Below are 24,609 nucleotides of genomic sequence, written 5' to 3'. Positions count from 1 at the left end.
AAACAGTATGAGCTGTTGGTGATTTAAGAGTATCATTTCTGATGCAGAGATTGTTCTGATACAGTGAATTATAATCTTCTAAATGCAATTGATTCTCATAGCTACTGGTTTATAATGTAGGCTTTCAGATTTGAACTAATACTCATTTCGGTTATTACCGCAGACATTTCATAAAGCATTTGTCTTCTCTTCTTGAGTGCCCTCAGTAGCCTGTTTCATTTAATGTTGAGGTTACCTCTTGTGCAAAACACATTTCATTTGAACAGAGCTTATAGCGATCACAAAATGATCTTGTACCATGTGTGCCCTAAGAAACTGCCATGAGCCCTTTTCTTCTGTTGTTCTAACAAATTTCTCTTCCTTCTTCCGCAAGCTTGAATCTGGGGTTCCTCTTCCAAGTCCAATGGATTTAATGTACAAAATTCTGGTGAAGAATAAAAAGAAGTCACACAAGTCTGCAGATGGAAGTGCAAAAAAGAAGCTCTCGGAGCAAGCTTCCAACACATGCAGTGATACATCCAGTATGTTTGAACCTTCCTCCCCTGGAGCAGGTATGAATTTGACCCACAGATGTATTTCTCCCTAGAACACAAATGTTTCGATTACAGATACAATTCCATCCACTTACATTGCTCTAGCAAGGTAAAGGTACACCACCGTGGGCCACACTCAGTAGGAAACGATGCTAAGTGTCATTGATCCAAGAGTCTGTGAAGGCTTGTGGCTGAGAAATAACTTACAGAGTGACCTGAAGCCCAGTGATGCGTACTAACATTTGTCTGTGCTGCTTAGGAAGTAGAGCAAGCTGCCAGCTCCTTCACCCTTGGGTGCCTTTTCTGTGTGCCCAAGCCCAATACCAAACAGACATGTTTTCTTTCTCCTGTTACCTCTGAGATGTGCCTACCATTTGGTGCCCTTTCAGAGTAAACCCCTTGCTCAGGAGATCTGTAGTGCTTCTTCAGTGTCTTAAGCTTTAGGGTAGCTGAATGAGATAATCTGTTCCTCAGGCAGACAAGGCTCAACCTGCTGTTGTCGTGCATTAGTTGGGAAGATGTCACAGATCTCTGTGCAAAGTGCAGTAAGATGTTCTTTTGTTCCAGAGATGGAAACAGGCAAAAATAATACTGCAAATAAATATTGTTACCATCAGGAATTGTAGGGAATGCAGCCAATGGAAAGCAGGCTATTACATTAAGATTATTAGCAAAATCTTTAAAATCAGAAATGAAACAAAAAAGTTACTGAAATTTAATGCATATGTTCTGGTAACACCTATGGGATCTGCAGGGAACCATTGTGAGTGTTGGTATGCCAAAACTAGTCAGAGATGCACTTTGTTCTGAAGAGCTTAAAACCTGACTAGAAAAGACAAAGAGAAGTCCAGAGAAAAAGAGAAAGGATTTGCTCTGAACCACAGGAGCAGGTGAGCAGCTGGACAGACACCAAAGTCTGTCCATCCTGATGCATAGCCCAGGTTCTGTTCCCTGCGCTAGAATTTCTTCTTCCTATTAAGACTGAAACGTTGGATTGCTGGAAGCATACACATTTATGCCGCAGTAGCGGAGCATACTTCTAAAGCAAATTGGAAGCTCTACTAGAATATAAGTTCATTACCATTTGCCATTAAAAAAACCCTTTTTTCCATTGTTTGTAATTTTTTCTGATTAATTAAGCTGGAAGTTTCGTGCTGGCGCTTTGCCTCCAGCTGAATCACAGCTAAAAAAATCCTGCTGTATTTGTGGATAACATAGTTTATCCTATTAGAAGCAAAGAAAGAGTTTTCAACTATTGTGTTAAGAAACTTTGAAAAGGGCATGCTTTGGAGCAGGCCTTGCATTTCAAAGGAAGATTCATCCTGGTGTCAGCAATGATTTAATGTTGGTTCTTTGATTTGCTTTAGTCAAATCCCAAGCAACAGAAAAAGAAGTGTGTGATGCCAACTGACTCCTTTCCAACACTTCAAATCAACCCTGGGTTCCTAACTCTACATTTCTGTTACCAACACACAGTGAGAACCCAGTGGCAAAGTGTATGTCTTTGCTTTCTGAGTGCCTGGTCTGCAGAGAAGGGGACAGCTTTGTTCCTCAGGATCCTCTCTCTGAGCAAGCCTAGGAAAAGAATCTATGAATCTAGATGATGATAATGCAAGGTGGGGAGTCAGTCCCATAGTAATGTGGCAAATTAACTGAATATTATGTCCCTATTATCTATAGAACAACCTCTGTCAAGTGTAGATTATGAAGATGAACACTTACAAATTAGAAAAGGCTAGAACTGAGATTGCAAAATGGATGTGGTCCCTTGGTTGTGTGTGCCTGCCAAAATACATGACTGGTAATCCTTCCTTTGGCCATTGTTCCTCCTTCAGGACCTATGCCTCCTTTGGAGAATGCAGTTAGTCAATATGTTTTCTTTCTCTGTCATTTAATGCTTGATCCTAGATATACGTAGCATCCTCATCTTGCAGTGAATTTCAGTGCGGGTATCCAGGCTGCATATGAACCTTGAGTAATAGCAGTGAATTTATCTCAACAATAACTATGGGGAGTGAAGTAATATTAAACCAATTTAATTTAAGGACAGCAGAGTCTGAGGGAGCTTAAGAACAGTTTAGGGGTGACTGACAGGGAACATCCAGGATCTGAGTTTTCAAGAGTACTTTGAATATTTAAGTATTCAGAGCACAACCCAGAGACTTCAGCTACAGCTTTACAGCTCTGAGCACGCAGCTTGTCTGTGAATCAGGTTCCACATTTCTGTCTGCGAGCATTTAAAAATGTATATATAGAATTGTTCACCATTTGATAAGACCGCTGTGGCAAGACCCAGTGAAGAGCACGGTTCCATTGGCAGTGCTCAACAGTCACCATGACACCCTTCATTTCACTGCCTCATTCTTTATGTGCTTCTCAATATCAGCAACAGTAATGCTGGAGCAGGGCAAGATTATGCTCCTTTATACCCAGTACCAGTTTCTTGCTGGAGCAGTTCAAGCATTATACTCAGTACCAGTTTATTTCTGCAGCATGGCAGGAGTAATGCAATTAAAGATTCACTAAAGGAAACCTAATTCTGTACACTTCTTTACACAAAGTGTTTCGATAGTCCAACCTTAATATAATCTTTGCATTTGGAAAGATGAATATGTAATTTTAAAACCTTTATTTTGTTGTCTAGCTCCTGTCAGCATTACTGCTGATCTCCAGGAGAAAGTTGGGCTGATTTACCCTTCTTGAGATTTCAAATGAGTTTTATCACAGCAGTACAAAAAAGAGGGAGATCTGTACTTCAGTTGATAGCAAGCTTCAACGTGTCTTACGCTGCTTGAGGCTAGATGTAAAGCCAAATAACCCAGTCTTTTGTTATGTTTATAAAACATACCATATGAAAGCTAGGTGGTGGTGATATAGTAGCAATAATTAAAAACCCTGTTCTGAAATGAGCTTTGCAGAATGGCTCGAGGGATGTCCATGAAACGGATGTAAGAAGTAACTTCACGAGGGTATTATGTCTGTCAGTGGGAAAAGCCTTCCCTAAAGGTACAGCAAGGCTTGCAAAGCAGCAAAAGACATTCTGAGATAACATTTGTGAGACAGACTGCAGTCTTGGTAAACAAGCATCTTGGACCTGGCTGCTTGAGCACAATGAATGGAAGTCAATAAGCAAGGTTTTCAAAACAGTCACATCACAGTACAAAAGGAACGGTGGCAGTTCTGCATTGAACATTTGTAGGCCTAAACAGAAAGTAGCCAAAACTCATCAGCTGAACAGTATGTAAGTTTTTGAGCAAATTGTTCATTTCTCACTCATAGAGTGGTATTTTCCTCAGAGAGTAGTGGATGCTGCAAGGAAAGAGTGATGGGGAGACAATGAGAGAGAGGGTGGAATTGGCTCCATCATCACAATGACTAAACAGAAAACTGGGTTGAAGGTTTGAGCCTCGGTGTATGCAAATGCATGGGTACATTGTTGCTGCCTGCCAGCAGAGGCTGTGGCCCACTGGCACAAAGCAAAAGGTTTTAGGAAACTGAATAAAGTTCATTTTTCCTGCACAGCCTGTGGGGAAAAACCCCAGAAGGTGCTGGTGGCCGCTTTCTATTTATCAAGCTAACAAGCTGCACCAGCAAGTACCACAGTTATAATCCATTCTGGCTGCTGCTTTAAAGGGGTCTGAGAAAGCAGATCACCAAATTCCTCTGCATTTCAAGCAATGGGTAACCTTTTGTTTTATTAGGCTCTCAATATCTGTCACACTGCTGAGGCATGGTGAGAATGGATAATATTTAGCACTCTGCTTCCTCAACCCTTGGTAATAGGGATTTGGCTTGTCATTCCCAGCTCTCTGCTAATCATCTTCCATTCAGTATTACAGATTCAAATCTCTTTACCTGTCAGTTGGGATTCAGCCTCCTTTGTACAGTTGCTACATTACCCAACGAGCACTTTTCTGCCTTCCCCAGGCTGCCCCACTCAGTAGGGGCAGTACCTTGAAAACATCCTTGAAACTGCCCTGTTACTCCACTGAGAAGTTTCCTGCCTATGAGCAGTTGACAGAATCTAATTTACCTATTGTGCTAGGGAGCAGCATCTTTTCATATCTTGATACTCTTCTGTCTGCCTTTGTCCATGGGCAAGCTCTTTTCTCATACTTGGAGGGCAAGCCCTTGGAGCAGCGCTGTCTGTTTTCACTGTATTTGTATGCCACATAGCATGGGGAAGCCCTAGCCTGGCCTGGGTTTGTAGTCCCATCTACATGCAAATAGTAATTATGCCATTACAGCTAATTGCCCCTTGGACAAGCACACACATACATACTGGAACTGACCTGCAGCACAGCTGCATGTGCCAGTGCACGTGCGTTATGCATCTCCTGGGGAGGGACAGGAGTGATGACATGGGCCTGATCCCACTGCCTCTGTGGGAGGGAGAGCACGAAGGCATCCACAGTACAAGGTATCTCAGTCTGGTCAAGACTTGCTCTGACTTTGTGTTCCAAAAGCGTAACGGGAAAAGAAGGTTCAGTTTGAGGGTAGGACTGTGCTGCTGGGGAAAGGCAACGCAGATGTAGTCATGCTTTCTAAAACACACTAGTTCTTGTTCTGTTTGCAATCCTGTGTATTATTTGTGCTGGTTTTGCTGTCTGATGCAGAACTTGAAAATGAGATCTGATCTTCTTGGGAGTTTTCCTGGGATATACTTCCCTCCGTGGACACTTCTTGCAAGAACAAGCTATGGTCTGCCTGGTACCACAGCAGTGCAAGTTGGCTGGAATCTGCCCACATCCCTCATTCTATGGACTGTGCAAAGCGTTGTTTTTCCAGCCTGGTTAAATCAGTTGAGAGCTTCCCATTCAAAGATTGTCGCTGCAAACCCTGTGAGAGCTCAGCTGGCTCTTTGCAATGTGTTGAGGTTCCCTGAGCCATCCCTTGAGCCTGTTGAGCAATCATGCTATTTTCATCAATGAAATGTTCAGGAAGAAATGTGTTCATGAATAAAAGGCTGACATTTCAACATCTGCATCTGGAAGGAAACAGAGCCTGGGTAGTCATCGTTTGGTTGTGAAAGGCACACTCATATGTGTTCTCTGTGTTCAGAGGGGGCCTGCTGGGCATGATTCAAAGGCCTTCTGGAACAAAGAGGAGTTTCTTTATTGACTCAGTGGGCTTTGGATTAAACTCTAAATTGACAGGAGGAGCTAAGGCTGAATTACCAGACTCCGGAGAGTTTGGGAATGCTGCGCAGGGATTAGTGCTGCCAAACGAGAAGTGGCACTGCTGAAGAAAGCCGGAAGGTTTGTGGAATAAGATCCTTAGGGAGAGTTGTCAGTGTTACAGGTGTGGATAAGTGGCTGCAGTGTAAGTTAAACCTTCTTTTCTAGACTCTTCTTAGGATGCACAGTGTAGACTTTATGACAGCCAGACCCACAGGAGGAGTCACGAAAGAGAAGGATAAGCTTGCTGTATTCCTTCATGGTTTAATCGCTGGTGCAACCAAATGAAAACAGTTTGGAGGTCAGGGGAGGTATTTGTTAATTAAAAATAAAGAATCTGTGTCTTGCCCGTCATAACTGGATGAGAACACCGCAATTGGGAGCAAGGTATAAAAGGTGTTTCATTTGGTCCCATTTACTCTATCAGTACGTTTTCAGGGAAAGGATGAGCCTCATGCATCTTCACATTATTTGATTTGCACTGCCCTCAGCCGGTGTATTTGAGCTATGCCATCGAGGTCCTGAACGTCAGGCACACCGAGGCAGCCTGTGGAGGTAGTTGAAGTCAAGCTATTGCAGTCGGGCTCCTGTGCCAGATCCTCCCAGCTGCGCTACCTCAGCCCATGGCTTGCGATGCGTTCACAACAGATGGATTCCGCTGAACAGCCCTTGACACCACAGCACATGCGAATCTCATCTGGTTTTAGGCGTGATTTCTTCACCCCATTCATGCTGTGTGGGCTTCCCAGAGCGGGTGGGGCATTCATGGAGGTCCTGCAGGGATCCTGCAGCAGGGAGGGAGTTTGAACTCGCACTTCCTAAACCCCAGGGCTGTGTTCCAAGCATGGAAACATCTCTTCAGAGTAGTTTGTGAGACCATACCCATACACTGTACACCCCACAATGCTCTCTTCTCAGTACGGATACCTACCCCATGATTACCAAACCCTGAGCATCCAGCAGCTGCAAAGGAAGAGTTTTGTTTGGTTGGGCAGTAAGAACTTATCACTGCTGAAGGTGGATGGATCCCTTGAGACAGTGTGTTTGATTTGTGATGTGTCAAAAAACATGGTTAATGTCACCTCCTTTAAGCAGTTCTACTTGCACATCTTTCTTCAGTTTATTTCTGGTAATTATAGCTATTGCTTCAAGTAATCATCTTCTCTTAAAACTTTTCAGGTGAAGCAGATATTGAGAGCGATGATGATGATGACTATGATGATGACTGTAAGAAGTCGTCGATGGATGAAGTAAGGGCGTAGATACGGCTTATGGTGATGGGTCGGTTCCAGTAGTCGTGGGTTGGCTTGTGCTACCAGGAGTGGGACTACCATCTAGTGGAGAAAGGGAGGCAGAGCACAGGGAAACACACCAACTTTCTGAAGTTGGTTGTTAATCGATTTGGAAGCACATCTTTGCTTTGGTTATTTACATTTCATCTTACTCATCACGAATAAGAATTAATAGCACCACAGTTGTTTTAGACACCTGCTCTTGGCGTACTTAGCATTGTTGTAACGAAATCTTGACATCAAAACCTTAGAGCTGTCTTTATTATTTATCCAACAGTACTGATAGATGTGCTCAGCTCTACACATGTGTGAAGGTAATTCAGTCCCTTCCTTAGGAGCCACATAGAAAGAATGTAAATAGCAGCAGTTTAATTAAACATTTCTATTTTATAGCAAATTTTCTTCTTTAGTGTGTGAAGCTGCCTATGTGAGGCATTGACTTCACAAAGCCGAGATGAATGAGGAATATCATGGTTGATAGAAAACTGGACATTGGTATTTGTGGCCTCTGGCCACCATGAAGAGATCAAAACTGCAACATTTTCCCTTCTCTGTCCTAGGGTACTGCTGGAAGTGAGGCTATGGCCACTGAAGAGATGTCTAACCTGGTGAACTACATTCAACCTGTGAAGTTTGAGTCATTTGAAGTATCAAAAAGTAAGTAAGCTAAGCATGAGCAGCATCTTATATTGGAAATTACCTAGGAAGTCTTCAGAAGAAGGTTCTGAAGGAATGCTGCTTGGCTCCCTGTGAGTTAGATACAGGCACACAGACACAAAATTTTCCCTGGTATTCAGCCAAATAAAGCCAGATTCATTTTGAAACCTTTATTAGTCTAAATATCAACCTTCAGCAGTATAAACATGCTGCCATTTCAAAGACATCTTTTAAACTGTGTTCTTATAGTTGTCCATGACTTGAGCAGTTAGAGAAAGTGATCATACACATTCCTGCAGATCAAGCAAGGGCTGCTTGTTTTGCCTCTGCTTACAGAGGTTTAAGGGTAAGCAGAGTCTGCCCTTCCCCGTGTGCAGATTTACTCTTTTCTGCCTCTCTGTATTGTATGGAAAAGGCCATAATTTCATCCCCTGCTGGCTTTTACCGAAGATGCCTTGCTAGGAATGCACTCAGTGGCATCCTCAGTAAACACTGCTGCATCTTCTCTTGGTGCAGAACCCCCTGCTGTTTGCCTGCCCTTTTTCACTTTGTTTTGACAGGTTTCAAAATGCTCTTAGTGCTTTTTAGTTAAAGAAGTGTATAGCATTTTAATATGGATTTGTGAAGGCCTTGGCAGAAGACAGGTAATGGGTGCTCAGTCCCTATCCTTATACAGGATTTCACATTTGCTCTTGATGAATGATAAAACATATAAGAAGCTATCTATGTGTTCATTTGTATGTGGGTATTTATACAGGTATACACACAAGCATTCACAAAGTCATGCAGAAACCATGCCTATAGTGGTGTCCCTTTGGATATTTATAATCTCCTCAAGCTCTAATGAGAGCTACATTAACGCAGTGGGAAGGAGATATTCCTTCTGGAAAGGAAGCCATGTGAATCCTAGCAGGACAAGTTGATGCAGCTGTTAGGAAATTGTCTTGTGTAGCTTTCTTCTGCTCACATGCCTGAGTTTCGTCTGTATGAAAGAACTGATGTCCATGGTTTTTATCCTAAGCCTTGCTGTGACCTTTGATCACTGTTTCAGTGAACACATGATGTTCAGGACTTCATATTTCTGGATTTTGCGTCAAAAAAAATCATTATGTGATAAATATGGCTGGTTCCTGAAAGCAGTGGTCTGATGGGTAAATGTTGCTGGCAGTGCGGTTGATAACATGACTTGTGGGTCCTGGTCATAGTCCTGGCCTGGCCTCACTGCTGGATCTTCATTAAATTCAGCAAAGATGAGCGGAATAAAGAAGGGTGTTTCATCCTTTCAATATTACAGCATTTTTACTGTCTAATTCAGAATCTGGTTTTCATTGTGATCCTGGCCTCCACGGTGATAATGGTACCTTACTGCTTTCATCATTCACACATTATTAAGGTGCATTTTCTGGCCTTGCATCTGACTTGTTGACCAAAATATTGAATAGCAGTGGGTCTGTAACAGTCCCCTGGTTGCCCTCACCAGATATGTTCCATCTCTCACAGCAAATATCTGTAACTGTATTTTTTCAAGTATTTCAGACAGTATTTCAGTGAGGTGTTCATCCACTGCACAGTGACTTCCTTCTGATAAGACAGCGCAGTGTAATGTATCATGAGAGAGAAATGCCTCTCCTGCACAGTCTGTTCTTCAAAGGGCAGGTTTCTTAATCCTCTCCATGTACTACAAGGAAATAATTGTTCTTGTTTTAATTAGGACTTTGATTAAGCCCTGGACATTTAGTAACTGAATCATTTAACAGCTCTGAGCTCTGTTTTCCTACAGATGCTCTACTTTAAGATAAGGCTGAGAGATACAGGATATTACTACAACAAATTCAAGCATCACCATATAAAAAACCACTTTGTATGTGTGTTGCTAGTGCTATTCCATTAGTAAGGGGCAAGGCTGGAATAAGAACAATCTCAATGCCTTTATAAAGAGCAGAGACGGAGGTGAGCTGCCTGGAACAGAGTCTAGAGAAAGAGAGGATATTGCGTGTTGGAAAGGAAGAGGAGTGGTAGGAGTGCAGCCTCTAGGGAATGGCAGGAATCTTTTGCCATTAGGAGATAACAGCTATGAATAATGGCAGTAGCATAATGGTTGCTAATTAGAAATAGGGACTGTAATAAAGTCAGAGTCCCACCTCTCCTAGAGGGAGAGAGTCACTTTTGGATCACCAGAGTCATCCTCTGACTCTTCAACATACACTGAGAATAGTTTGTAGCTCAGAGGCTGCCAGCACATTTTGCTGTCACATTGGCCCAAGCAATCTTGCTCCTTATTTCTTTGGATCCACTGCTTCCTTTTTGGCTTCCTATAAGGAGCGTGCCCACCTGTTTCTGTCCTGTTTCTCTCTGCAAGACGAGTGCTTTTGTTCAGTTTTACCCCTCTCCTGCAGCTTCGCAGTTTGACTTCAGGGAGCTGGCCAGGCTGTCCTCCTGGCCGGCCCTGGAATACTGCAGCACAATTACTTTTAAAACCGGATAAGGGCAAGCCTTTCTCTGCCTTATTGTTTGCTTTCAATGAAGTGGTGAGGCTGGAGAGTTCATGTTTCAATGCAGGCACTGTTTCACTTATTTTTAAAGAGAGCAGTGCTGATATCTAATGGATATGACCTCCCAGTGCTTTGGCTCCTTGAAGGCAATCTACAGAGCTGATTAAGCTGTTCTTTTACAGGAATCCTTACCTCCTGTGTGAAAGTGTAAAGGAAGAAATACTGAAGCTAGAAGGGTTTTGACTTACGCTGTCTGCTATAGCATATTGCATGGGCACAGTGACAGGCTGTGCAGACATCGTGTATCATTTGTGTGGAACACATGATATACAAATTAATGTTTAGCCCTACTGAGTTTTACACTTAGGAGGAGAGTTCACCACTGTCAGGCCAGAAAGTTTGACCAAATTAAAAAGGTCATTGAAGTTAGATATTAATTTGTGGCTGGGTCTGAAGACCAGCTGGGACACAGGAGTGTACCTTCAGGCTTCATTAGATAGCAGTGATTCCATGACTGTTTGAGACAGATGTGACCTTATCCTGACATACTGAACATAACGAGAACCGCTGTAGGCACAGCTAGAGCACTGCTTAGTTTAATCTGACACAGTCATTAGTTATTATTGCTCCAAATTGGCTCAGAGCCCTTGCATCTGCCTGCAAAGACAATCTAGAGATCCAGCAGGGCTCTTTCTGTTCCCCACAAAAGCTGCTACAGTACCTCTGCATCGCAGGTGTGAGCTTTGGGCTCTACCTCTCAAATATATCAGCATGGTATTTTGCAAGCAAATAGGAGAGATCCCTGCCTGTGCACTGATACTTGGCTGCCTGCAACTGGCACAGCAGCAATCTCAGGCAGTACCAATGCCCTTAATTTGGGCAATGCTAATCTGAGTTCAGACGGAGCTCCTCAGTATGTGCAGTGAGCTTACTGCTGCCAGCAAACAATTGTGCGTGTAAATTCTTTGGGATCAAGGTGAACTGAGCTAGTGAACAGTAGATGGGATACAGGGACCAAGGCTAGACCAGCTGTTTGCAGCTCACGGATCACATATGATTTCATGCTCTAACGTGTCACTGGTTTTATTTCCCCTGTGAACTTCCAGAACGCAACAAAAGCTTTGAAATGTCTTCCTTTGTGGAAACGAAAGGGCTCGAGCAACTGACGAAGTCTCCTGTGGAATTTGTGGAGTATCCTTGACTTTCTTAACCGCTTCCTATATCTGAGATCTGTTACAGGGCTTTATTGAAATTTGGAGACAGGAGCTGGGGAAATAGGGAACCCAAATGACATCTGTACATCTGACTGTCTTCCGAGATGAATTAATTGGCCTGAGGTCTGGTGAGCTAATTTAAAAGCTGGCATGAGTCCTCGTGCTGTGGGCTAGGACTAGAGGGAATAGGCATAAACTACATATTGGAGATTGAATACCATCGTTAAATTTATCATCCTATATGAGGTGGTATGACTTATGCTGAGCAAATTGTCAAAGTGTGGCTGACTTGGTTTCTTGCAAAGTCCTGAGAAAGCTTGCTTTCTCATCATGCCTCTAGTTCTAACAGCACTGAGCTGTTTTATTGCCACACGATTCCTTTTTTACATGATTCAGAATGGGAGAGGGATAAAATAATTTAAAGAAAAGCTAAAGACCATCCTGTGTAGACCTTCTCATGTTTCTCAGTATCTCTCATCATGGCTGCACTTAAGAATGAACGGTCAAGATAAAATAGTGCCTCAATGAAGATTAATGGAAAGCTACTTCCACAGATAACCTGCAGCATGTTCTCATCTCTGAGATTTATAGACTCAGCTATAAGAAGTGCACACTCATCGTTTCTGTCTGTATGTAGGGGTCAATTCTAACCCTTATTCCAGAAGAGCACTTCTTAACTGAGCATCTCTCTGCAGTCCAGAGGAAGATGCACTGTTTGCAGCTCTATAAATGCAAGCTTAGGAAAATCCCAAATTAATAATCATAATGATAAATGGACTTTTATGAATGTGATTTTTTTATGGATATGCCTGTGCTATTTCCTTGCTTATTTTGAGTATTCTGTACAGGAACAAACAGCACCTTTAATTACCCCATATTTATCATATCTCCTGCCAAATTGTGGACCTCTGGAAGCATTATGGTTTCTGAAATCCGATAAGGACCCCCCATTTAAATATTGCAGTTGCATCTCTCTGCAAAGTGATTTCTGTCACATGTACTATATCTTAACTACTCACCGTTTAGATATAACAAAATGCAGCTAAGCCGAATTTACCCAAAGGGAACACGTGTAGATTCTTCCAACTACATGCCACAAGTCTTCTGGAACGCTGGCTGCCAAATGGTTGCTCTTAACTTCCAGACTGTAGGTAAGTTATGCTGGTCTCTGCATTTGGTACATTTCCACTTCTCTGATACAGTTTCTGATTCGTAGGTGGGAAAGGCTTTATGCATCAAAAGATGTTTGGTGATTGAAGGATACTGCAGAGCTGTTAATTCACATCTTTACCACCATTTTTTTGCTTTTTAACTAGGAATATTCATAACTACAATGTTGTAATTAGTATAATATGCATGCATAATGCCCTCCACATTGTCATCATTTGTAAGTGGTTACCGTTGAGCAGCATCTCAGATCTGGCAGGGATATTTTTCCTGTCCCTTGAAAATCTCATTTCAAGACATAAGTGCCTTAAATAGAAAATTCCACTTTAAAAGTGAGTTTTTAAGAAACAAAGACGTTTGTCCCCTAGGTGCACAAGTCCTTTTTTAAATGGAATGTGTTGTTGTCCAAGGCTATGTCTGTTCTGAGACATAAAAATATTTCCATCTGCTGCATTCCAGGACATATCCTCACCATGTTCTGCCTCTGGGCACATGGTACTGTGGTATCATTCCCTTTTTCCTTTCCAGTTGTGCCCATGTACAACTTTGGAAAGCAAAACCCTACACAGGCTGGGAGTCTGCAGAGTGACAAAAACCTTTATGGGCCAGTTTCAGTCAAGTGTCAGGCACCCAGTGTCTGATGTTAGAAGGAGTTTGAAGCATAACTATAGTGCTGAGTTGGGTACAACAGCACAATCAGTACAACACGGAGGGATTCAACACCTCAGTGTTAAGGCTTTTAAATTGTGGAAGTGTTTTCTGTTGAGTAGGCTCTGAAAGGTATCTTAAAGGTGCCTTTTTCATGTCTAAAGAATGCGAGAGGATGGCCACAATCACATCTGAAGCCTTTAAGCAACAGACATATAGCTCTTTACATTACAGTCAGTTTGAAATTACAGTAATTGTTATTATCTCATTGCTTTTTAAAATTATCTGTTCAGAACATAATTGTTATCAATGTTTTTAACACCTAGATTTGTCTATGCAAATAAACATGGGAATGTATGAGTACAATGGCAAAAGTGGCTACAGGTTAAAGCCAGAATTCATGAGAAGACCAGACAAACACTTTGATCCATTTACTGAAAGTATAGTGGATGGAATAGTAGCTAACACCTTGTCTGTCAAGGTATGTATGCAGCTGGTGAAAATGCTCTCATTATAGGGTCAGAGCATACATATATTCCTGTTGTGCAATGCCCTAGCACATGACTATACTAAGTCAAGAGAATAAGATGCATTTCATTTCATGGAGTGACGTTTCATTTTTAAACTCTGTCTCGCATTACATATTGAAGGATAAATAAATGTATTTTTATTGCATATCTTCTTTTCCATAGACATGATTGGGAAGTGAATGGATTTAAGAGTAGTTTGGCTGTGGTTTTAGTAACAAAGGGCTGAATTTAAAACCTGCTGTTACGAAGCGGTAGGTTGGACTGGAATAGAACACTACCCTGTTTAGTACAGACACACTTTCTGGTTCCCTATTAAGTTCTCCAGCAGAACTGTGGAACCATAAATGCCAGCTGCAATTCATTACCAAGCTGCTTTTCTTTGCTCCTTTTTAAGGACCTCTAGTGAAGTTCAATTACTGCCAGGAAATCTGCAGATTGAGAACACTTTGAATGTTTAGAGGGAGAGATTGCACTGGCTATGACAGGACCATTCATTTATACTTGGTATAGCTCTAGTATTAAAAAAATACACTTTCTGAAATCCTGTTATTCCTTTAATGGACTTCTCCATTAGAACAGCACCTGTATTATAGAATCCACCTGCAAAATATCCTCCTGTTTTCACTGAGAGAAAACAAGTATTTCCTCTCAGGCTGCAGACACAAGTGTAGCAGAGCAGTGCTGGGAGGGGTATAAATAAGGTAATACTCTGATTTTACCAATGCATGGCTAAAAAAAGATGCCTGTGTGGGAATGACCTTTAGTGGTGACCTGTAATCATGGAAGCTTTCAGTTCCTGCTGGGGTTTAGAGGCACTTTCTCCTGCAATTTTAGTAAATGGAGGTGGAAGTCATTCAAGAGCTATTAGGAGATGTAAAGCATTTTTAACAGGAAGGAGCATCCAGGAGTCACGAAGCAGCTCTCCGAAGTCACCTACTTGCTGAGTCTGTTGGTTACAATGTCAGTGCCCACACGAGGTACAGCTGAGAACAGATTAAGGGTTGTTTTAGGCAAACCTTATTAGAATACCAACCTTTTAGCTTGTTTTCTCCCTTGCTGTCAAAAGCATGTGTAGTTCCTCTGCTGCTTGTACCTCTTTTCTTCCATCAGGTTTTGAACCTGTTGTTGAAACCGGAATAGAAATTAGAGCTCTCGAAGTTACTGTGTTGTGGAAATAGGCAGCTGGATTGAGGAGGAGATCCAAATGAGTATTCCTGCTGAGGGAAGGGCAACAGCATGATCTCAGCCACATTATCGCTCATAGGGGAATTCAGGACCACAGGGTCACAGGAAACCAGGCTTCATAACTTGTTTTTCTGTGGCTACAATATTAAACAGTAGCGGGGTTTGTTTCTTGTGGTTTTGGCTTTGTTTCGGTTTTATGTTAAATGCATACTATCTGATCATTAATGGGAGTTCTCCATCTGTATTTCAGCTACTCATTTCCTAATCCTCCAAGCAGGCTCTAGTGATCCTCCTTTGTTTTGGTTTTAGATCATTTCAGGTCAGTTTCTTTCTGATAAAAAAGTGGGTACCTATGTAGAAGTGGATATGTTTGGCCTACCTGTGGATACAAGAAGAAAAGCTTTGAAGACCAAGACCTCTCAAGGCAATGCAGTTAATCCTGTCTGGGAAGAAGAAACCATAGTGTTTAAGAAGGTCAGTGTAACACTTGCTCCCCAAAAGTGCATCATGCTTGATTTATCACTGTCCAGTAGCATAATGTTCTGGTTTACTGAAACTTTGCATTTGCTAGAAAGAAGAAGAGATTTTGAATAAATATTTCTTAAACTGTTTATTGTTAACCACGTAAGGTGTAATTTTGCTAATCTAGTTGTGCCAGCTCCTAATGACGTTAATGAGTTTAAAGTCATCTTGATTGTTTCACTGACACAGCTGGAATCAGTGAGACGTCGATAGGCTCATCTGCATGGCACAGTGCAGTGCCACTCGATGAGCAAGCACAGCTCCCAGCAGCAGTTCAGCTGAATGACCATGGTATTTTGCCTTGCTTGAACAGCCCTCCAGGTATCCTGTGAGCAGGAGGATGTGAATAACAACCTGGCTGTCCAAGCTAGCACATCAAAAGCAGTTTGTTGTTTCTCCTTAGCGCTCCATTGTGCTACAGAAATACAACCCAGGTGATGAGATAACATAAATCCCATCCACTTGAAATGAGACACAGGCTCCTGAGTTACTCATGCAATTTGAATAATATTACTCAGACTCAGTTCTTCAGACTTTGAGGGAGCAGAAAATAGTGAGCATGTTTGAGGGTTGTGCAGTGTGAATTTTTACTGTGCTTCTCAATACACTTGCAGCCAGCTTTTAATAGGATCTCTGGGTTTTGCTTATTGGGCCCTGTGGTTAAGTAGATCCTGACTCCAGGTGTTTTTAAACCAATGTATGTTGTATTTCCTTCAGCAAAGGTAGCTCACAGAGGTGTTTACACAATTGGTACTTGCAGCCCTGCTTTCCAGGGAGTGCAGCCCTTTTCCCTGAATATTTGGCCTTCTGAATGACTTTCCTTTGGCAGCCTGCCCAAGCTTAAGTTTGGAAACATCGCTAGCATTTTTCTTCTGTAATAAACTTCTAATTAGTGTACTTCATTTCTCTATTTAGCTAACGATCATGCCTGACTGCCTCTGTGCTCAGAGAAGCATAGAATGCTATTTTTAGTGATGTTGAAAATAAGTAGAGAAGCTCTTTGGTTTGGATTGGTGCTTTTTTTGTTTCTTTTTCCTTTTTCCTTTCACTGTCTAGATAAATTTTGGCATATGTGCTGAAATAACATGTATCTGTGCCCAGGTTAGAAATACCTGTATTTGTATGTGTATTTGCAATAAGTAAGAAAATTAGATTAATTATGCTACACATCTTTTAAAGTAATGTTAAAGATTCCTATATTAGTAAAGTAATTTAATCATCTTTTCCAGTTTCTTGGGCGTTTTTTCACTTTGGGCGTTTGGACTTCTTTCTTATGTACTGCCATGGAAGCATCCACTACTTGTGAACATCCTGCCCAATTAAATCATTTTAGCCTAGCCAGTGAGCAGCACATTCTGCTGGGGTTGGCATGGTTCATGTCATTCATACATTCATACTCTGCAAAGCAGGTTGAGTTCCTCGTTGAGTTTTCAAACACTGATCTGCCTATCAGTGACTTGGTCAGTAAGTAATCCCATTGGCACAAACACAAAGGAAAAAAACACGTAGGACTGTGAGCAATGATCAGAAATCAGTGGTGTTCGGGGGGCTTGAAGTTGAGCTGATGTGGTCCCTTGTATCACATTGAAAATAGAGGGTCAGACTGCAGGGTTCAACATACTATGAGTGTTTCATGGCTGAAAAATGTTTCTGCGAGGGTTATCTTGACATGCAGGTGCACCCACCCTGACCTCCTTTATGGTAAGACCTTCCTATGGATGTGTAGCTGTTACTGTCTGCTAGGCTGAACTTTCTCTGCTATATTGCCTATGAAAGGAGCTGTTTCATTCAGAGCAGAAAGTTAATAACGCAGCAATATTGCCTTCTAGGTTGTTTTGCCTTCCCTGGCATGTTTGAGGCTAGCAGTGTATGAAGAAGGAGGGAAATTCATCGGTCATCGGATATTACCAGTCTCAGCAATTCGACCAGGTAAACCTTGTTCTCCGTTGAGACAGTTGTTGTGTAGGGAAAAGAAACAGCAAACCAGAATCTCAGCTGCTGTAAATCGGCAGCCACTCTGCAGGTTTGTAGCAACTGGAGATTTAAATAATTTATCTCAGCTTTTCAAAGGGAAACACTGTATTTCACCAGTCATTTCAATTTGTAATGATCCAGCAAAGCCAATAGAGTTAAAGCACCAGAGACACTTGGTTGGCACTTACTTGTCTCCAGTAGATAACTGCATGCTCACAGATTTATGCTAAAAGGTGCACACTTTTGAGTGGAAAGAGTGCAGCAGCCCATTTTGATATCATATTTGTTACAATGGGAGATGGCTGGGAAAGGAAGCAAGATATGCTCCTCTAATGTAATTTTGACATGCATGCAAGGACTGACCTATATACAAGCTGTTGTATCTCTGTAATAGCTTTAAATCAACCCAAAATTACTTCCACCTTCATTAGTGAAATAAAAACAAACAAACCAAAAAATCATTACTGCTCTCTTCTAAATCAGATTATTATTTCTACTATAATTAGTGGCCACTTAAACAAAAATTGACGTGTAAAAACTCAGCACTTATTTTCCAGGCCAGAGACTTGTTAGAAATCACGTTTCAGAAAGATGCAGGGACACTGGAATTTTGAGCAAGAGAAGCATTCAGCTTCAGTGCCAGCTCTGCCAGTGAGGGGAGGAAACTAAATTAGGGCAAGCATATGGGCCATAAACATGTTCCCAGCTTCACTCACACTGGAAAAGGAATATCTGTATCTAGCCTCTACCTTATCCAGCCAGCCCCAGCAGTAGCACAAAACTCACGTGTCCCTGTATCTAACTGTTGTTCATATTATTCCTAAAGACCTGGTCTCAGGTAAGGTACAAACCAATCCCTTCTCTTGAGGTAGGCTCTTCTAAGAGCTTTGAATGGTTTTGCCTGAGCTGGTGTGGGTCGCATGGCCTCACTGGAAGTGCTGACAGGCTGAGGCTGGCCAGGAGAGGTGGCTGCTGGGCATATCACTGCTCCAGGGTTTCCTCACCAGTTGTCACTCCTCTTTCCCTTTTCTTTCCCTTTTCTCTACCCTGCTCTTCTCCACACATTCCTGCCCATTCAGTTCTGCCAGCTCTGCCGATCCCCACAGCTTTGTTGTGAGCCAGCTTGGTTTATCAATGGAGCAGAAGACTCTCAACTTTTTTATTCCAGCTGCATTTTCTGCTGGCTTAATGGATATAATTGTCCTCAAAGTGCAGAGGAAGATAGGTGATTGGAGAGGACAAAGGGAGATGTGAAGGATTTCCCTTTTCTCATGAAAGTGAGCACGGCTGGTCGCCTTTCATGGCACTTGCCCTTCTCACAGCACGGAGTCCATTCAGCAGAGCACTGAATCATGCAGCTGCTTTTAAGCTTGTGCTCTTTGGAACAAAGGCCACTGTGTTAAATCATACAAGGACTTCCAATAGCTTTTACCCATGGGCCTAATCTCTGTCATTTTGACTCCAGTTATCATTAGTTTCCAGCATGCTGATTTTCGTTTGTGTACATGCTGATAATGTGCACAAACTGCTGAAGGAGCTTGAGAGAAACCTTTGAAATGCATAGTTTCTCTCTTTTTCGAGACATTATTGGAAAGTGTATCATGCTGTCATACAAATCCACAGAACTGCCATTATTCCCAAAGCAAGGATTGAGCCATTACTTGGACAGGGAGTTGTTCACATCAGCCAAGTGAGGATCCTCCAGATAGGTGCATCCTGCTCATGACTTGTGTCCTGATGCTGCCCATTTATGTGGCTCCGTGGCCAGGCCTTAGAACAACAGCTTCAGCCATGGTGTGATAGGCACCAGTTTGCAAGGCAGAGGATGCAGCTTTGCAGCACTGCATTTCTGTATGAGTTTGTTGGGTCTGGAAGTTCTTTCCTCGCATTCCAACCTGTGCACTTCCATCACTGTCTTATGACCTTATGGGGAGGCATTTTGGGGAGCTAAATTGATGGAAGGCTCTTTGCAGTTTCTGAGGGTTGCTTTTTCCAGACTTTATCTGCTGAGCTGCCTGTCTGCAGTCAGAAAAGTGTTAGGGAACAAGACAAAGAGCAGGCGATGGTGGTAGGTGGCTGGGAGAAAGGGGTTGAGACTGTCCCATCTGTGGTGCCTTGCCATTAACTTAGCTAATCTGCTCTGTAATGCATGCCCTCACTCTTACAAGACAGCCAGCTTTCAAAACAGCCTGAAAATACTTTGCTTTTTAGATACATTTCTAAGGTTGCTCACATAATAGGATTCATATGCACACACTTTGTAGATATAGTGCCATGTTGTCTGGTTTTTAAATGGGATACTGTGTTGTGGATGGGTTATTACATCTCCATTTTACTTGGCTGTTCATATTCCTGAGTACTACAAGGAACTACTTTCAGCGTTGTTCTCAGGCTGAAAGTCAAAAACACTAAGCTACTAAGACGGAGAAAAATGACTGCTCCTGCTGAACCCAGGACAAAGGGTCACATCTGAAAATTAAATAAGAGCCAAAAAAAACCCAAAACAGTGAAAGGTAATAAAGTAGAATATATCAAAACTATCATTTTTAGCATCATCATTGTATAAATGACAATTTTTAGCATTATTCACAGATGTAAAAATGAAGGGAAAATACGATTTTAAGCTGCAGTGTTGTGTGCCTTTCTAACGGTCCCTTGTCTGTGTACTTACCTCTGGAACCCTTCAGGTAAATCTTTCCCTACCAGGAGTCCCTGGAGTTGCTTGCTCAGCTGGAGCCACACTATAAATAACAAATGATAACACAATTACATTAGAAATGCCTGTGGAAGAGTTTATGCTCTGAACTGTTCGTTTCTTATTTTGCAGGCTATCACTACATCTGTTTGAGGAATGAGAGGAACCAACCTCTGACACTGCCAGCTCTCTTTGTATACATAGAGGTCAAGGACTACGTACCTGATACTTACGCAGGTAAATCTGTGACATTTTCAGACTGAGAAGCATAAAGGTTAACTGAAATGCAAAATGCATGTGGTGGAGATGACTTGCCACAATGAGATAACAGACCTGTGTACAAACCTCTGCATCCGATGGATCATTATGTCTCATCACACGTACAAGAGTGCCTGATTCACAGCGACCTGCCTGAGGTTTAAGATTAGGCCAGCTCTTCTTTTCAGCAGGCCTTATATGACTCTAAAGAGGAAATAACCCAGACATTTGCCATTGAAACACAAGTGAAACTTTGCTTACATGACACAGTGGTATGTAATTGTTTCCTAAGCAAAGTGCCATGCTTAATGGACAGCACTGTGTTATGGAATTGTCTCCACACAAGGGTAGATTTACAGACCACACTGTATTCTGTATAGCTAGTTTGATTCTTAAGAAATCCAGTATTCCTCATTGCCTCATGTGAAGCAGGATCCTGGTGGGCTGATGCTGTAAGCTTTGAAAATCCATCATAAAACATTGTACAGAAAATGCACATCCTTGAGACCTAAGCGCAAAGTCAAAGATTGTTCCTGTTAAAGTGTTTGTGCATGATGGTGTACTCTCCTCCGCTGTTTCTAGGACCTAGGAGTAGCTATCGGCAGCAGATCTGTATGAAAGCACTGTCTCTTTCTTAAAACCTGAGGAGCACGGGAACCATGACATAAGGGCTTTGAAACTGAAGTATTTGCATTATTTCTAGATGTGATCGAGGCCTTATCCAATCCAATCAGATATGTGAACTTGATGGAGCAGAGAGCTAAGCAACTGGCTGCACTGACTCTGGAAGATGAAGAAGAAGTAAAGAAAGAGGTAAGGGAGGTTTCAGAGTCTCTGTGAAATAAGTTGCAGTATTTAAAAGCATCTACTTTGCTTAGAAAGGCAAATACTGAAAGTCCTTGGGAATTGTATGTGTTGATTACTTGAATACCTGTAAACATCTCAGGTAAAATACACCCAGAATGCCACTCGGGTATATTACAGCGAGCAGCATTGCACTATGTGTGTAGTTTCACTGCAAACAGCATGTTGTGTATGGAGCAAGTTACTGTTCAGAGGTAGAGAGACCAAAAGCTGAACGAAAAAACAGGTTATGTATGTGCTGGTTATGTAGCATGTTATGTGCTATGTAGTATCTGAAATCTTAAGAAGTCATTGCCTGTTGTTTCCCAGTGTGATGCTGAAGTTCCGCTTACAAAAAAAGAGAACTCTGTGTTAGTAATTTTTCCTGAAAATATCACACATTTTCCACATTTCCAAGCTCTTTTCCTGAAGAGGTTATTCTGTTGAGAAGTGCTCATGTGTCTCAGACTATGATGTCTCTATACATTCCATGTGAGCAAACATGTCCAAAACAGACCCAATATAAGCACAGTAATTTAGTTGGGAAGGGGCCTCTGGAGGTCAACTTTGATAGATCTTATGAAGAAAGATGAGGAGGGAGGAGATCACAGAGTGAATAAATGTCCAGGCCTATCCCAGCTTAGCTGAAAGCTATGAGAGCCACACTTGCAGTTGTTTGGTGTGTGGTTTGGGTGTATGGGATTACCTGTGGGCTAACCTGTAAACCCTATTTTTCTAATTGGTGTGGTGCATACAAAAGCAGAGACATTATTTTGAGCATAATTGAGAGTCCTGGCACTTCAGCTTTGGTTTCTGTTAAACTCTGTGCATTCAAACATTCAGTCTCTCAGTTCCAGACTGTCACTGGGATGCCTTTTAGCAGTGCTTGAAAATATCAACCTTGTCTTACAGAGATCTCTTGTGTCAGATGTTAGGCACATCTTGTGAATCAAAAGGTGCTCGGTACAGGTCTCTAGTGAAGATGGAGAAATGCTTTCTAATCCTGAACGGCTCTCAGCTCTGGTACCTGTCTTCTTCAATTCTCAGATGTGCAGAACATCATTGAACTAGATTCTGTAACCAAGAATACATTCCCAAAGCAGACCAGATGAGTGAAAGTCATTACAGTTCAGTGGCCAACAATTTACTCTTCGTGCAGTGTCACAAGTTCGGCTGAATGAGGACACCATTAAATGCTCAATAGCATCTTAGACATTTATCTAGGACGCTCTACACATGAGATTCTATTTTAATAGCAAAGTCTTTTTTTACCATAATCCTTTAAATACCTTGGAGGTCATTTTTACTTTTGAAATAGTACAGATTTTCCTGGTCTGTGCAGGCTTATTTGTTAGTTAGAAAAACCCTGTCACAAAGTATGTTCTAGAGCAAATGGGAAGAAGGAAAGATGAATTGTAGCCCTCAGGTAGTGCTACCATCTGTTGTGAAAGCTCATAGGATAAAGCAGCTTGTTCTGGAGTAGCAGAAAAATACCTTTTCGGAGAAAACTGCCATGATTGTAGTGATGTTAAAAATGTATAAATGTTCAGTGAGGTGCCATAGCAAGAGACAGGTACAAAACCAGTGCTTTAAGTGCAATCTAAACACCATTGCTGCCTTCTGTTTCTAAATGTTGTCATCTCCTAATAGGATTCATTACCCAGGATGGACGTTTCCTTCATCACTCAGGCAGGCTGACTGTTTTGATCTCTTACATGGGCCCAGGAGAATCACATCAGTTAATAACTGCAAGTAGTTCACTGGCAACATAGCTAAATAAACCCAAGTGCGTTTGCCAGGAATGTACACACAAGTGCACCTGGATTCGATTTTCCCACGTTCAGTTTCACATTTACAGTCTGTTAATGTTTGTGGGTTAAGCTGTGCTGTCTCCTAGCACAGACTCCACCTCCCCACACCTCCTTCCCTCCCCTCACACACATGTATTTGTCTGAGCTGGGTTCTTGCAGGTCGTCGCAGGAAAACTGAGGGGTTTTCTTTGCTTCTTAGAAGTTCAGACTGCATCTTTGTCAGAAGCTCCACAGGCTTCTTGCAAACCAGTAGTCAAAGCAGATCCCTGATAGTGAATTGTTGTGAACAAATGAATTTGCCATTCTTTGGGATTCAAGTTAAACTGCCTGTTAATAATCAGTAAATAATCAGTAAATGAAGAATGGTGAAGGGCTGACAAAATGTACAGCAACTTTTCTGTATGTTTGCTCTGTGCCTGCCATAATATGAATTCTTACCAGTAGCTTTCTGGTCAGTTCTGGATTTCCAGCCTGGCCTTAGAAAAGGTATTTTTTCAGAATGAAAGCATTTTAATACCTCCAAGTGGTGGGGTTTGCATCTTTAACTGTAGGTATCTGAATACATAGAAAACCTTTATGAGCACACAGGTAGTGAAGGTTCCCTTCTCTTCCCCTGGCTGGTGTCGTTTACAGAGAGCCATAGTAACTTGCAGGATGTTCCTTGCTGTGAATTAATCCCAGCCCGAAGTAAGTTGATGTAACTAACTTGCACATTTTCACCCCAGCAGTCACAGCAGCAGAAGTGTGTAGGGGCTTGGTCAAAGCTAGCCAGAGTGAGATGCGTTTTGGCTGTTTTGCTGGTGTGATGTCCCTGGTGCAGCATGTTAATTCCCATTGCAGAGGCAGGGAGTCAGGAGGGCTTGCTGGCTCAATAATGTGTCTGACATGGGAGCAGCAGAGCGTCTGACCTGTTGTTCCTACCCATAAAACAGTGTTGAAGTAGCAACTATTGTTTTGCGTGCTTGGATATAAATCAAATGAAGCCAGTTGGCTCCTTTGTTAAATCAGATAATTTTGATAGGGAAAGTAAACAGAAACATCTCTAGGAGAGCAGCTGCATCCGGCATAGCTGATACTTGCTCTTTAAAATGAAAATTCAGGCATAATTTTGCAAATCATAATGATCACACCAAGTTGCAGTAATGGAAATCCAGTTCATTTGATGCTTTTTCTAAGGAGGCCATGCTTACGCTTGCATTAGATTTCCCAACCCCAGTACATCACAGCTCCTTTCCTCTGTGTATATAAAAATAGACCATATAGATAAGTACCTGTATGGGTACATATCTTTGTAAATATACTGTCTTGCAAAAGACATGGTAACGTGGAATATAAACCAATTTCAGTGAATACTGGAAGTATAAATTACAAGGCTGGATTACATCATGTTTTAAAAACAGCCAAAAATACTCTCCACCAAGGAACAATTGTGTTTACTTTAGTATTCTGTGTGATGAATTATGAGAAGAGAAAGTACTTTTTAATGAGATTAGATTGCTTGATGTAGTGAAAATTACTCTCTATTCACTTCCTGATCCTGTCTCACATTTCTGCTTTAGCTTCTGAAAACAGATGGTTTATGTCCAACCCTGACAGGGTATTAATAGTTCC

General features: G+C 41.9%; 1 protein-coding gene across 6 annotated transcripts in view; it reads left to right on the top strand.

Moving 5' to 3' along the window:
* PLCB1 (phospholipase C beta 1) overlaps positions 1 to 24,609 on the top strand; it is a 249,505-nt gene that overhangs the window by 149,449 nt on the left and 75,447 nt on the right. For all 6 annotated transcript variants that reach the window (XM_065682353.1, XM_065682352.1, XM_065682354.1 and 3 more), the window contains exons 12-21: positions 374 to 551; positions 6,890 to 6,960; positions 7,563 to 7,659; positions 11,258 to 11,342; positions 12,392 to 12,516; positions 13,507 to 13,661; positions 15,205 to 15,369; positions 17,247 to 17,346; positions 20,219 to 20,323; positions 21,048 to 21,157. In XM_065682353.1, coding sequence (XP_065538425.1) covers positions 374 to 551; positions 6,890 to 6,960; positions 7,563 to 7,659; positions 11,258 to 11,342; positions 12,392 to 12,516; positions 13,507 to 13,661; positions 15,205 to 15,369; positions 17,247 to 17,346; positions 20,219 to 20,323; positions 21,048 to 21,157 — 1,191 coding nt within the window. The remainder of the gene's footprint in view (positions 1 to 373; positions 552 to 6,889; positions 6,961 to 7,562; positions 7,660 to 11,257; positions 11,343 to 12,391; positions 12,517 to 13,506; positions 13,662 to 15,204; positions 15,370 to 17,246; positions 17,347 to 20,218; positions 20,324 to 21,047; positions 21,158 to 24,609) is intronic.

This window comes from Lathamus discolor, chromosome 5, assembly GCF_037157495.1.
Source record: "Lathamus discolor isolate bLatDis1 chromosome 5, bLatDis1.hap1, whole genome shotgun sequence".
NCBI lineage: Eukaryota > Metazoa > Chordata > Aves > Psittaciformes > Psittacidae > Lathamus > Lathamus discolor.
Note: the sequence above shows the minus strand (reverse complement) of the source record. Positions and strands in the feature narration are given on the sequence as shown.